Source organism: Leucoraja erinacea, chromosome 7, assembly GCF_028641065.1.
Source record: "Leucoraja erinacea ecotype New England chromosome 7, Leri_hhj_1, whole genome shotgun sequence".
NCBI classification, from domain to species: domain Eukaryota; kingdom Metazoa; phylum Chordata; class Chondrichthyes; order Rajiformes; family Rajidae; genus Leucoraja; species Leucoraja erinaceus.
Genome location: NC_073383.1, coordinates 42867240 through 42882957, shown reverse-complemented (window position 1 = coordinate 42882957; position 15718 = coordinate 42867240). Strand labels below are relative to the sequence as shown.

The following is a 15718-nucleotide window of genomic DNA, read 5'->3' as shown; positions in this document are numbered from 1 at the left end:
CATAATACAGAACAGGGGGAAAAAGTTCACTGTGTCTATATACCATAGACCATATATATATACACACTAAATAAACAGATAAAATGCAATAGGCTATTATTTTTCAGAGTTTGGTGGTGGTGTTTAAATTCTGTTTAAATTCCATTTCGAATATTTTTGGAGGACCAGTAAACCAAGCAGCAAGAGTTACTCCAGGCAGTTACTCCAGCTCCAGCGAGTGAGTCTGCGTTGGTTACTCCAGCTCCAGCGAGTTGGTCTGCGAGTAGACAGCAATGGCAGCCAGATCTCCCACCATGCAAAGGGAGGGAGAAAGTGGCCGACGCCGACCAGTTGCAGTGGCAGTGCACATGTGCAGGGCGGCACATGCGCACAAGCACGGCAGATGATGTGCTGGCCAAAGATCCTCGCTATATGATCTTTGGTGCTGGCCGTAGTTGTGTGCATGTGTAAGGCGGCCGGCCATGCCGGCGGACGAAGAGCGGGTGGAGACCCGAGACACGGACAGTGGGCGGAGACCCGAGACACGGTGAGTGACAGAGAGAGAGAAAGATAGAGATGGGGCCCGCTCAGAATGAAACGAAAGGTGTCCCAGGTGCTTGCCAAGCCGGGCAAAATAGCATGGCTTTTAGGTTGCCCCGCTGGTCTGTGGGTTGCCATTCGCAACCGGGCAACCGCTAATTTCGAGCCCTGCTTTTAATATGGAGTATCAGTACTGTATTTATTTAATGAGCAACATTCACAACTATACATTGGATTTATCCAGGTTTTACTTCTACAGTCGATCATATACATCATAAATTTGGTCAGGAGATATTTCAGTTGAAATGTTAACGTTAATTCTGAAGTGGGAATGATGGAAACAGCGTTTATCAATAAAAAAAAAATAATCTGGTGTGTACAAACTGGGTGTATTCATTGCTGTTCACAACACATACATCTAATCTGAATGTCCGGTAATGTGGCGTTTTTACACCTTTAAACATATTACCAAAAGAACATTTGCTGCAATTATGTCCTTTGGCCAGCTCTTGTCAGTTAGTGTAATGTTTAACCTGTCAGATGTGTATAGTCGGTTTAAACAGCTATTATCATAAAATGCCTATAGAAATGTCCTTGCAACCTGTATATTATGTGGGAAGCGAGAGTGTTTCTGTACCAATAGCAATAACGACCCATGCTATGGCCATTTCTTGGTAATTTTCGGTCCTTCGCAGAAAACATGCTTGCATCAATCTGTAGTGTGCATGGTTAAGCATATATGTTACCATGGTTCAGGATTTATTGACACAGGTTGATCATACGCTGAATAATCCAACCACATTTTAGTTTAGAAGTGGAAAGAACTAATAAAAATTGCATTAATTGCAATGTGTAAAAAGAGTTGAGATACTGTCTTATAATTTTGCTGCATGTCATTATGGGATATATCATGTCTTGATTGGTGAATATTTTAGTTTGTGACTTTATTTGAAGCAGAATAATATGTGAATGCTTCATTGAGCATAATTCCGACAGGTAACTACGCACCTCGTCCGAGCAAATTATCGCACGCGTCATGTAAACCGTCTTAAATGACCACCTAAACTGGAAACCAAGTTGTGAGAGCCCTGCTGGTACAGTGAAAGACAGACCCGTCAGTCCTTTGGTAGCAAAGTGTTTTGTTGGTCTTGCCATCACCTGCCTCATTGTCTATATTTTTCAGGAGCCACACCCATGCAGGTTGTCTGCAGATGAAGCTTTGAAGCCACAGGCCAAAATGGATAACAGCCCACTGAACGTATTCCAGCATCTGACTGAACTTAAATCATTCTTCGTGGAGGTAAACTTCAGAAGATTAAACAATGAATGCAGTTTATTTTGATGTGTTTCATATTTGTTTGAGTTTTGGTATTCATCATCATGCATGTGTACTTACTTCCTCGCTTGTAATATTCCCGTAATGCCTGCAAAAACTTTGAATGCCATATTAATTCATAACTTATATGTGTAACCTGTAGTGATTGAAATTCTGTGAATGGGAAATTAACAAACATAGATACGCACTTGGAAAAAAGACCGTGTGTTACTTAACTGGTGTAAAATTCCAGTTGTTACATCGACAGGTGTCTATCTGTGAAACAACTAACATAAATGATAGGTTTAAGAAAGAACTACAGATGCTGGAAAAATGAAAGGTGGACAAAACAACTGGAGAAACTCAGCGTGTGAGGCAGCATCTATGGAGCGAAGGAATAGGTGACGTTTCGGCCGATTGAGTTTCACCCATTGAGTTTCTCCCATTGAGTTTCTCCAGCATTTTTTGTCTATCTAACATAAATGATAGAATAATTTGGCCTCAAAGCATTGTTTTTTAAAGTGTTAAAAACATAATTAATGCCATGACTTTTGAAATCTCTTGGTATTGTTCTGGTATATATTTGTTTTAATATTAGAATAATAAGTCATAAAGAATTGTTCACTGTTAGATTTTGACTGCTTTTTATTTCCTGCCAGGGAATCAGTGACAATATTCCTATAGTGAAAGCGGTAGTGCCCAAAAACCAGGCACGCTCCTTCATGTCTCAGGGAAGTCCTGACACCTTGGTAAGTATATCATCAAACACTGTAGGGGCACAATTCCAATTATGAACTGACCCTAAACAGTCTTCTAAAACTTTAAGAAACAGGAGAATGCCATGGGCTCGCTGATGGGGACCACGTTGAAACTGTGCAAGGCTTGATATATAATATCAGAGGGTTGTATACTATGGTTGTGGTAATTTGGGCTGTTGGGGTGCAGAAGGCAGCGTCTCATGAAGATTAATAATACTATCGTCGAGGGGGGGGGCAGAATAATTTGGGACTCAGATTGTCCCAATCCTTCAACTGTAGTGGTGAGACAAAGGTTTCAAATCAACAAAAGATACATTCACGTCATGAATCAAAGATTCGTACCAATCCATGGAAAGTCTTAGGAAAACACTGAAGAGTCAATTATTTGATGCTGTGAGATTATAGGATCAGACCTGTCTGATATTCTCAGGCACTGAATGGGATGTTATCAAAATAAAACGATAAATGATTAATATGAAATATGTCATATATATCTATTATTTCACTGTTTTATCAGAGTGAAGAATTTGAAATTATTGCCATGATCATCAGCTTCCTTTCACCAAGCTCTGTTGTGATGTAAATTCTTGTTCTTTAATTGTGTTTGATCATGTGAGTATGATCAAGCCCAATGAAATCAACGCTGACTCAATTGGAATGAAAATTTAATTTTCCCGTAGTGTTTTGATTCGGGATGGGTAGCATGGAGCATATCTAGGAAGAAGGGGGAAATTAATATGTAACCTGGTGGGGTTGTTTAACAAAATGGAACTATGGGTCAGAACAAGCCACTCTTACAACATTGCTCTAAAAACCTGACCAAACCAGGCCATCTGCCTTGTCGATGTCAGGTTTTCCCTTACCTTCAGAAACATTCCAAAAATTATTTTTAATTAATTACTTGAAGTAATATATTAGAAATTTAAAAAATCAAACACTTTTCAAATCGAGTATTAAGACAATTAATTAAAATGTTTAAAAAATATTATAATGCTTAGTGCTTTCCTTTGATTCGGTTTCTTCCTTTGGATTGTAGAATCATCCTTGTAAGTGAAGGTGAATTTGACACATTTGTGCCCTCCCTTAGTATTACATGTAGAGTACAATGCTCGAGTTGTGCATTCATGCATGAGCTCCCAGTTTATAGAAGTGAATGCGACAATTTGTCATAGAGCTGCTGGCATTTCCCACCAAATTCTGTCGTCTGCCTTTAAACTGTGGGAACAGTTGCACATTTCAAATTTGTCAGAATCAAAATCACACTTTATTCGCCAAGTATGTTTTGCAACATCGAGGAATTTCATTGGCCAGGTCAGTCATACAATTAAAAGTAACAGATCACTTCAAAAACACATTTTAACAAAGCCGGGGGCTTTGACTTTGACTCTGACATCGGGGGGGGGGGGGAAGAGTGCAGTGGAGAGATAAGTTTTTTGGCCTTCCATCACAGCAATGTGATGGATGTTTATGTAAATTATGTTGTGTCTTGGGTTTATTTGTTTGTAATGTATGGCTGCAGAAACGGCATTTCGTTTGGACCTCAAGGGGTCCAAATGACAAATAAATGAAATCTAACCTAATCTAATCTAATCTAAATCTTAACATGAACATCCACCACAGTGACTCCTACACATTCCTCACTGTTATGGAAGGCGAAATAAAGTTCAAGTCCTTTCCCTTAGTTCTTCCTCGTTCGTGGGCCTCGAGCCCCCGTTGACGGGACGATCTTGACTCCCGTAGCCAGCGGCATTTCGGGCACTCCGCGTCGAGGCGATCCGTTCCCATATCGGGGGTATGTTAGCTCCCCGGCACTGGACGATCGAACCTCGCTTCGGGGCTGGTCAAACCTTCTGCGGCGTTGGAGCTCCCGACTAGCCACTCCCGAAGACTGCGAGCTCTTGATGGTAAAGTCCACGGTGGGAGCGACTAATAAATAACACAAAGAATGGAAAAACGAACAGACTGCCGGAAAGGCGGCCATCTCCCCAGCGCCCCTGGTGCCACAATTTGTGTGACGTTTTGGAAAAGTTAGGTCCATTTTGAACAAAACAGCATTGTCTACAGAATGTTTTGTAACATGGGAAGTAACATTTAAATTCCTTGGGTGAAGTGTGCCTCGTGTGTTAATGAGTAAAAATATTTCAGAGGACACTGTGGTGCATTATGCAGCTTTATTGTTCTTTTTAACTGAGCTGTGTTGAAACATAGCTCAAAAATATGGTTTGCAAGAGGGTGAATTTCTGCTCTGCTTTTCTAAAGGATTGTTGAATCCCAGTACATTGGTGTAGCTTGTGGACAGAGGTATTTCTCAGTTGAAGCTAACTCTCATGATCGTTTATTTAGTTACTAGACTAAGTGGGGCCCGTTGGGTCCCAGTCACAAGGGAAGCCTGGTCCCCCAATGCAACCCATTCCCCAACGCAATATTCCACCACTCACCCGTTCTCCAAAAGCAACCCCTTCCCCCAACACAATATTCCACCACTCTCCCATAGACCCTAACTGTGCAGGCATGGCTCATTTCCCCTCATCCCCCAGCACTCCCTCCCCCTCTCTTCATATGTGGGAGGGGAGATGGGGAGGGGGGGAGGGAAAGGGGGGTGTTTGTGGGGTTAGGGTAGGGGGGGGGGAGGGGTGTGTAGGGGAAGGGGGTGTGGGGGGGGGTGTGTGAATTGGGAGGGGAGGTGTGTGTGGGCGGGAGAGGTGATGGAGGGGGAGGAGGGATGTGGGAGGAAATAGGGGGCGAGGGGTGTGTGGGGTGGGGGGGTGGGGGGGGGGGGGGGGTTGTGGGGGGAATGTGGGCGGGGCGGATGTGGAGGGGAGGGGTGTGTGGGCGGGGGGGTGTGTGGTGTGGAGGGGGGGGGACAGGGGGGGTTGTGGAGGCGGGTGGGGGGTTGGGGGGGGGGGTGAGAGAGCTCGGAGAAAAGATAGGGGAAGAGCCATAGGGGAGAGGGGGGTATCACGGGACAGGGGCAGGAGCCAGCGAGGAGGACCAGAGGGAAAGGGGTTTGAGCTGGCTGTACGATGAGGACTCAGCTGTCGCTGGTTGTTCTCCGCTGGGATCAGGGTCTCCGCTTTCCGTTTGGCGACATCTCCGACTCCGTACTGTTTTTGCGCAAATAGAAAAACAGCACAAACCGGAAGAGCACAAGATCCGAGTTTCAGTTATGTACAGACAGACAGGACTGAATTCAAGTAAGAAGTTTATATTTGAAACAGATTTACAACAAAATACAATGAAAGCAAGCAAGTGTTAATTTAAGTGAAATGTACACCAAATCACTACATTACACACGTATTACTGATGCAATGTTAACTCTACTCAAATTTTATAACTGTAGGAATCAGTTGCCTCCCTTTAAAATGTTCAATCACGGCCAGCTCTGGTGAAACCATTATCAGATTTATTGAGATTTAGTGTCTGAAGAAGGGTCTTGACCCGAAACGTCACCTATTCCTTTGCTCCATTGATGCTGCCTCACCCGCTGAGTTTTTCTAGCATTTTTGTCTATCTCAGATTTATTGAGAGTATTATTAAATGTTAAAAGAACAACTTAGAATGATTGTACCATTAATTAATTAAACTGGCATTTCTTCCCAATGAAGAGGTTTATTTGTATGTATATTTACTGCTATAGTTTACTGCACATTGTGCCAGGCTAAATCTAAAGATCTTTTTTTGGGTCCACAGGTAACTCTGAGTCAGAATTGTCTAATTGGAACTCATGGGTGGCTGCCTTACGATAAAGTCATTTCCAACTACTTCACATTCTCCCGGGACCCTTCATTAGCTAATTTGAGGTAAGTTATGTCACTGAGTACCATTGTCAGGCTGGCTGAATGTCAGTGTTTACAAATAGAGCATGCATGCACATTTAACCGGTTTCACTGTATATCAGAACTAAGTAGGAAGTGGAATAGGTCACTCAAGCCTGTCTCACCATTCAATGTGATCATGGCTGATTTGCCCCAGGCCTCAGTTCCTCTTGTTGCCCAGTTCCATATAACTCACAATTCCCTGATCTTCAAAAAATATATCCACTCCTTCCTTAAATATCCAAATGATATAACCTCCTAAGTCTTCGGGGTTGAAAATTCCAGAAAGTCACCATGCACAATGGGAGGGTTCGACTTTAATCTTAAAATCGCGTCCACTTGTTCGAAATAGACATCCAAAGTAGAAACATTTGACATCTACCCTGCAACACACCCTCAGAATCCAAAATCCAGAAGCTATGAATATATTTTCTGTAGCCATTTGTAATGGGTTAATTCCTAGGATGAGAGAGTTGCCCTAAGTGTGGATTGCACAGGATAATGGGCATATCACTAATTGTCTTGTTAAGTCCCTTCAGAATTTTCTATTCTTCAAAATATCTCCCATCACTTAATGCCAGTGAGTGCTTATCCAATCGTTAGTTACAAGATAGCTCCATCCGAGGAATCATCCATTGAACCTTCCCTGTACTGACTCCAAGGCATGTATAACATTTCTTAAATAACCGCTCTCCTTAACTTACAATCGTTAAATAAGGATCGTTATACATGTATGTGCTAATGTCCAGGTGCAGTCGCCGCAATGCCCTATTGTACTCCATCCTTGAGGAAAAACTTTGGCAGTGGAGAGAGCATAGCATAAGCTTTCTAATGTGTGGCCTGGTATTGGGAAACTAACTGAAAAGGAACTTGAAATCTGCGATAAAGTAACAAACTGTTTCCACTGATTAGATAGTTACAGAATAAGATTAATAAGCGAATTCAGTATTCCGAAAAACTCAAGGATACGTGGGATTTGTCAAAGGTCAAATGCTATAAATAAAAATCGAACAAAGTGCTGTAGGTACAGTGGGTATAGTTTGTGTCAGATTTTTTTTGTCTTTTTTCAAGCTTATATTTGTCAAGGGCAGATGCGAGTGGGAGACCGGGGGGGCAGAGGGAGACTGGACCGGCCGAGACATTCTCGGCAGCAGCATGCACACAGACCCGCGCCTCATCCGCAGCCAGGATTGAACCTGTGTCCACAGCGCCATAAGCGCTGCCGAACCACCACTGGACCGTCCCAATTCTCCCTGGTCCCCCCCACCCCCCATTCGAGTAACCCATCCCCGCCCGGGGGGGCGGCTGGAGACGTCCGGACTGACGAGACACCAGTCCCCTGGCCCACAGCCAGTACGGAGAAGCGCCAACCACAGCTCACCTCCGCCTCTCCCGCCGGGCCAACCGACAGCCATGGACCGACGACACCAACAGCCGCAGGCCCACAGCCAGCGCGGAGAAGAAGCGACAACTCCAGCCCAAACCCGTTCCAACTCCAGAGCAACCTGCTACGGCGACAAGTGCCAGTTCACTCACGGCCTGGCCGAGCTGAGCTCCCTCAGCCGCCACCCCAAGTACAAGATGGAGCCGTGCCGTACCTTGCACACCACGGCTTCTGCCCCTACGGTACCCACTGCCACTCCTCTGACCCGGTGCTTGACTGGGTCAGCACTGCTGGCGGCCTTCAGCCCCGAGCTGGAGTTGGAGCTGGCCCGGACTCTGGGCTTGGGGCTGAGCAAGGGAGGGGGAGGAGGTTGCTGCTGCCGCCAGCACCACCATCACCAACAACAACAGCAGCTCCAGCGGGCACCCGGCCTGCCCATGGCCGGCAGGAGCCAGTCCGAAGACTCTCTCTCCAGCCAGGACGACTCCAGCAGCAGCGGCTCCGAGTCGCCCGTCTTCGAGCAGGGCCAGCGCCTGCCTATCTTCAGCAGGATCTTGGTGTCGGACTGAGGGGAGGGGGGTGGTGGTGGAGAGCTGCCGGCCAACCCGGCGGGACAGGCAGAGCCAAGCTGGAGCCAGCGGCTGCAGTGCTGGCTGCAAGTCCAGGGCCGCCCCGCCAGCCCAGGACCACCCCTGACACCTCCGGGCAGGGACGGGACACCCGGAGGCGATGGGGACAGCCCAGCATCATCTCAACAGCGCCCAGAGAGTCAGGCCCGACCCCGACCACGGATGAAGCGCAAGCCTGCTCACAACACAGCACCACCTTTACCGAGACTGTTTATAGCAAGTGACCTATGGCCTGGGCATGCGCAGTTGAATACCGAACTCGCTAATTTCAAAAGATTTAGGACAAAAGAGAAGAAACTAATTTTTACTTTAAGAGTTTAAGGGCAAGGGAGTGTACAATCATTTTAGTGAATTATGCCAAAGTCATCAACATTTAATAATTGAAGCAAAGTGATGGGAGATCAGAGTGGTAAATGACATTAGTATTGCTCAAGCCTGGTAAACAGCAAGGATCTGATGGCATGCTTCTGTTGTCGTTGGCTTAGTCAATCTGATTTTAATAGTATTGATTTGAGTAGGGAAGATGTATTAACTGAGGTGGTCTCATGTTGCTGTAATTTGATAACATGGCAAAATGGTACCAAAAGAGTTTGTCATTTTATGTACTTACAGAGCCCTGCGCTGTGTCAATGGTCCCATGACACCAGGGCTGGAAGTGAGCTCTAAACTGTTTGTGGTGTCGCACGACGGGAAACTGATTTTCAGTGCAGGGCACTGGGATAATAGCATTCGTGTAACCTCTATTGCAAAGGGCAAACTTGTTGGACAACACATCAGACACATGGGTAAGTAGTTTCAGCGCATTCTGCAACAAAACTGAAATTAACAGAGCCTCTATTTGCCCTCTGCGTGGACTTGGTCATATGCCAAAAGGACTGTGGCAGGAGTGCATGGTAGAACTGTGTAGTTTGTATTGGTACGTTACAATATTCTGTGTTCCATATCACTGACTGATTCTGTGGTGGCGACATTGCACTTCTATAACAATTCCCTCACCTTACTTGGTATTGGTTTATTCTCGTCACCGTCACCAAGATACAGTGAAAAAAAATGGTTTTGCTTGCAATTCATACCATACACGAGTACAATGAAACTATCCGCGAGAACTTGGAGTAGAGATTTAAGAGTGGAACAATTGTAATTTATGATATGGATCCTCGTTTGGGATCAGCATGCAAAGAGTCACCACTTTCCAACGCCATCTTTGCAGAATAAATGGAACAATTGTATTTCTTTCATAATCCTCAAAATGATCAGCAGTTGAATTCTTGTGGTCCAGATTTTCTAAAGAAAGTGGTGATCCTCATCTATCTGTTCCTTTGGTGGATACCAGAATGATGCCTGGATTAGCTGCAGGGTGAGGTCGCACAGACTTGGATTGTTTTCTCTGAAATACCACAAGTTGTGGAGAGTCCTGATAGAAGTATATACAATTCTAAGAGGCCTAGATAGGGTTGATAGTCAAAGCCTTTTCCCCAGGATGGAAATATCAAATACTAGAGGTTATAGCTTTAATGTGAGAGGGACAAAGTTTAAAGGAGATGTGTGTTGGGCTCGTGTTTTATTTATACACACAGGGTGATGAGTCCCTGAATCGAGCAGTTGGGAGCGGTGGTGGAGGCAGTAGTTTTTAAGAGACTTTTGGAAAGACAGAGAAATATACAGGGACTGGAGGGATATGGATCATGTGCGGGCAGATAAGAATCAGTCGTCATTACGTTTGGCATAGACATTGTGGGATAAATGTCCTGTTCCTGTGCAGTACTGTTCTAAGATCAATGATGCACAGAACACGGACACTGCATTCATTCCATGTATATTTTAGTAAAGCAGTCCTTAGATAATACCCCTACTATGTAGTGAGCATTAATGCTTGCATCAGCTAATGAATTGAAGCAGGATTTGGTGTGGAATTAATGGCAAAAGCACCCTGAATTCAGCAAACAAAGAATTTTCAATGAATTACAAGAAATGGAACTAATGACTAAATCAACCACAAACTGTCCCACTGATAGCAGTAAACTAGTACGACAGATGTGAAATTTCCATTAGTTGCACTGTTTACCATGAAACAGTAATTCATCATGAACAAAATCAAAGGTGATTTGCCAGAGGTACACAAAAATGCTGGAGAAACTCAGCGGGTGCAGCAGCATCTATGGAGCGAAGGAAATAGGCAACGTTTCGGGCCGAAACCCTTCTTCAGACTTTGCCAGAGATGGTTAGATGCGACAAAGCCAGAGAAAAATGAAATTCCAGAGCATAAGGCAGTTAAATTCTGTTAATCTGCAATCTGGCAATTCAGAAGTCCTGATGGTTCAGTATCTTGCTCACTAAACAATGCTTATTGCACTCCCTTACTGACACACCAGGACATTGATTTCCGTGCTCTCTTCCTACTCACTGAAGCCCTGATTTCAGTGCTGCCTTCACCTCCCCCAATCACTAGAGCCTCTGTTCCCATGCTCTCTCCCCTCCTCCCGCACACGTTCCCTTCCTTTCCCCTTAGTGGGGCCTCTGTTCCCGTGCTCCCTTCCTTACCCCTCAGTTGGCCACTGGCTCTCACCCCCTTCACTGGGGCCCTGGCTCCTGCCCACCCCCCTCGCTGGAGTCCCAGTTCGTGCACTCCCTTTACACTCACCAGGGTCCTACATACTGCATTTCTTTTTAATTTGCCTGATTAATGAGTCAATTTATTGTAGTGCAGTGTAACACCAAATCTAAATACAATTAAAAGTGCATTGGGGTATTAAAAGAATGCCCAATATTCCAGGGAACCTACTGGTCTAGATCTGAACTTGATGTATATCTGTATCTTGCATTTCCAGCATCAGCATTATTAATAATTTTCTGATCAATGTGATTTGTATCCCTTTTTTTGCTTCCCTTTCAGATATAGTGACCTGCCTGGCAACTGATTACTGTGGGATCCATTTGATATCTGGGTCTCGTGACACAACTTGCATGATCTGGCAAATCTTGCAACAGGTATATACAACTCAACTCAAAATGAATTGGTAGTGTAACACGTTTAAGTAGTCATCAAAGATGTTAACCAACCTGAATTTACTTACACATGCTGAATCTTACACCATTGTTAAGCCAGCCAGTGTGTTATATAACTAAACTATCTACATTAGGTGGTTATAAAGATGGGTAAAGTGATTTACAAAAAATGCAAAACAAGTTTATTTGAGAATAATGGAAATTCTGGAAGCACACAGCATTCAGGGTGCTCGGTGGAACGAGAAGCATTAACATTTCAGGTTGAAGTTTTCAACGTTGTCAGGTAGAAATTGAATTGAATCGTGATTTTTTTTTTTGCTGAACTACCTGATTGAAGCCAGAGTAATAACAGGTCTTCCCAGGCCAGAGAGCAGAAGAATGCTCTGATTGAAATCATGGAGGGACATTAAAAAGTATTGACCAACATTCCGAGGCATTATCCAGAGTTGCATGTTCCTGCGTCACAGAAGGGATGTGTTCCAAGTAAATTATCTATCAGATGGGAGAGGGTGGAAATAACAAGGTGATAAATGGAGAACAAAAGGGAGTTTGGCTTTACCAGAGCAACCATTGTGAGAGTGTCTCTGTTTGAGTTCCAAGTAGTGATTGAGCTCCAAGTTGTGATTAATGGGCCTGTCCCACTTAGGCAATTTTTTTCGGTGACTGCCGGCGACTGTCATAGTCGTAGCTGGTCGCCGAAAAAACGGCAACTGGACCTCCCTACGACAATGTCTACGACAATGTCTACAACAACCTACCACCTAGTCGACGTCACGCTATGGCAAGCTGCCGACAACCGGCTACCCATTAGGACGTCCACCTGCCATCACACCTACGACAACCTACATCCACCCGCAACAAGCTACAACAAGGTACGACCCTGTCGGCGACAACTGAAGACAGCTTAAGACAATTCAGCCGGTTGCCTGTCGCCAGTTGACGTCGGTAGTCGCAGATGGAATTCACTGAAGTCAGCACCGCATCAACCTACGTCATCCTGACGACAACCATCGACAGGACCTAGGTCAGGAGAAGTCAAGCTACGCTCATTGGCATCAAGCCAACTGTCACCGAAAAGTTTTGAACATTTCAAAATCCAGTGGCGACCAGAAAAATGCCACGATTCTTTGGGCAATTGAGGAGACCATACAGGCGACACCCCGTCGATCATGTGGCAACAGCCTAGTCGCTTAAAAAAATCGCCTAAGTGGGACAGGCCCATGAGCAGCAAGTATTGAGGCTTTGGTTTTTATGGCTAAGGTGAGAACGAATAAGGACTTTTAACTTAACTCTTCAGACTTAGTGTCGTTGGGAATGCTGTTAGGGCAGTTTTATGCTCCTTTTGCAGGACATGGGAGATCCGGGAAACTTCCAGTGTCTTGAGTGACTACACAAATACATTTATATAAATTGATTAATCTTTAGGCAGAGGCTCCATTATTCATTACAAATGGACAAACTAGGAGCAGGAGTATGCCATACGGCCCCTCGTGTCAATTCCGCTGATCTGATTGTAACCTCAACTCTGAATTACTATTGATCTTTGGTCACCTTTCATTGTACATGTCAAGGATCTATCCATTTTTGCCTTCAAAATTAAGTATTTTAAAACCTCTACTTCTCTTTGTGGATGAGCCACAAACTCTCAACCCTTTGAGTAAAGAGTGGCTCTGAGAATCTTTCACGAGGAAAAATCCTCTCCATGTCTACAATGTTAGAGATTCTTCATGATCTTGCATGGTTCAATCAAGTCACCTCTCACACAGAGACATGGCTGCAAGAGGGCCAGGGCTGGGAACTGAATATCCAAGGGTATGCCTTATCGAAAGGACAGGCAGGTGGGCAGAGGAGGTGGGGTAGCTCTGTTGGTGAGGAATGAATTTCAGTCCCTTGCAAGGGGTGACATTGCAACAGAAGATGTGGAGTCAGTAAGGATAGAACTAAGGAATTGTAGGGGTAAAAAGACCCTAATGGGACTTATCTACAGGCCCCCAAACAGTAGCCTGGACAAAGGGTGCAAGTTGAATCAGGAGGTAAAATTGGCATGTAGTAAAGGTAATGCTGTGGTTGTTATGGGAGATTTCAACATGCAGGTAGACTGGGAAAATCAAGTTGGCACTGGAGCCCAAGAAAGGGACTTTGTTGAATGCCTTTGTGATGGAATCTTAGAGGAGCTTGTATTGGAGCCTACCAGGGAGAAGACAATTCTGGATTTAGTGTTATGTAATGAACCAGATTTGATAAAGGAACTTGAGGTTAATGAGCCCTTAGGAGGTAGTGACCATAATATGGTCGGGTTTAATCTACATTTGTAGAGGGAGAAGAGTAGATCGGAGGTGTCAGTGTTACAGTTGAATAAAGGGGACTATGGGGCCATGAGGGAGATGCTGGACAAAATTGACTGAATAGATACCCTAGCAGGGATGACAGTGGAACGACAATGGCAGGTATTTCTAGGAATAATACAGAAGGTGCAGGATCAGTTCATTCCTAGGAGGAAGAAAGATTCCAAGGGGAGTAAGGGACGACCTTGACTGACAAGGGACGTCAGGGACAGTATAAAAATAAAAGAGAAGAAGTACAACATAGCAAAGATGAGCGGGAAGCAAGAGGATTAGGTAATGTTTAAAGAGCAACAGAAGATAACTGAAAAGACAATACGGGGAGAAAAGGTGAGGTACAAAGGTAAGCTAACCAAGAATATAAAGGAGGGTAGTAAAAGCATCTTCAGATATGTGAAGAGGAAAAAATTAGCTAAGACCAAAGTTAGACCTTTGAAGACCGAAAAAGGTGAATTTATTATGGGGAGCAAGAAAATGGCAGATGAGTTGAACAGGTACTTTGGATCCGTCTTCACTAAAGGGGATACAAACAATCTTCCTGATATAGTAGCGGCCGGAGGATCTAGAGTGACGGAGGAACTGAAAGAAATCCACATTAGGCAGGAAATGGTGTTGGGTGGACTGATGGGACTGAAGGCTGATAAATCCCCAGCGCCTGATGGTCTGCATCCCAGTGTACTTAAGGACGTGGCTCTAGAAATGGTGGATGCATTGGTGATAATTTCAAGTTCAAGTGTTCAAGTGAGTTTATTGTCATGTGTCCCTGTATAGGACAATGAAATTCTTGCTTTGCTTAAGCACACAGAAAATGGTAGGCATTTACTACAAAACAGATAAATGTATCCATATACCATGATATAAATATATACACACAATAAATAAACTGATAAAGTGCAAATAGCAGAAAGTGGTTATTAATAATCAGAGTTTTGTCCGAGCCAGGTTTAATAGCCTGATGGCTGTGGGGAAGTAGCTATTCATGAACCTGGTTGTTGCAGTCTTCAGGCTCCTGTACCTTCTACCTGAAGGTAGCAGGGAGATGAATGTGTGGCCAGGATGGTGTGGGTCTTTGATGATACTGCCAGCCTTTTTGAGGCAGCGACTGCGATAAATCCCCTCGATGGAAGGAAGGTCAGAGCCGATGATGAACTGGGCAGTGTTTACTACTTTTTGTAGTCTTTTCCTCTCCAGGGCGCTCAAATTGCCGAACCAAGCCACGATGCAACCAGTCAGCATGCTCTCTACTGTGCACCTGTAGAAGTTAGAGAGAGTCTTCCTTGACAAACCGATGTTCTATATGTTCCAATGTTCTATAGACTCAGGATCAGTTCCTGTGGATTGGAGAGTAGCTAATGTTATCCCACTTTTTAAGAAAGGCGGGAGAGAGAAAAAAGGAAATTATTGACCAGTTAGCCTGACATCGGTGGTGGGGAAGATGCTGGAGTCAATTATAAAAGATTAAATAGCCGCACATTTGGGTAGCAGTAACAGGATCGGTCCGAGTCAGCATCGATTTACGATGGAGAAATCATGTTTGACTAATCTTCTGGAATTTTTTGAGGATGTAACTAGGAAAATGGACAAGGGAGAGCCAGTGGATGTAGTGTACCTGGACTTTCAGAAAGCATTTGATAAGGTCCTACATAGGGACATAATGTCTAATGTCTATTTATAGACTCCAGCGGATACAAGTTGGACATGTTCAACCATTGCTCATAACCAATCCATTCTTGGTATTAATTTCATGAACCTTGACTGAACTGCTTCCTACCCATTAGTATCCTTTCTCCAATAAGTAGATCAACTGCACATCATACAGGTCCTTCCCAGCTTACAACGTTTGCAGCCATAGATATGAAGGAGCGTTTTGGAGTCTGGCGGAATGTATTTGTTCGCTGCTGCAGGCGTCAGCGTGTTTGAACTTTGTTTGCAGCAGCATATTCACCTTGC

At 44.3% G+C, this 15718-nt stretch overlaps 1 protein-coding gene across 8 annotated transcripts in view; it reads left to right on the top strand.

Moving 5' to 3' along the window:
- nbeal1 (neurobeachin-like 1) overlaps positions 1 to 15718 on the top strand; it is a 237135-nt gene that overhangs the window by 199074 nt on the left and 22343 nt on the right. For all 8 annotated transcript variants that reach the window (XM_055638377.1, XM_055638374.1, XM_055638378.1 and 5 more), the window contains 5 exons: positions 1703 to 1819; positions 2494 to 2583; positions 6283 to 6392; positions 9033 to 9205; positions 11314 to 11408. In XM_055638377.1, coding sequence (XP_055494352.1) covers positions 1703 to 1819; positions 2494 to 2583; positions 6283 to 6392; positions 9033 to 9205; positions 11314 to 11408 — 585 coding nt within the window. The remainder of the gene's footprint in view (positions 1 to 1702; positions 1820 to 2493; positions 2584 to 6282; positions 6393 to 9032; positions 9206 to 11313; positions 11409 to 15718) is intronic.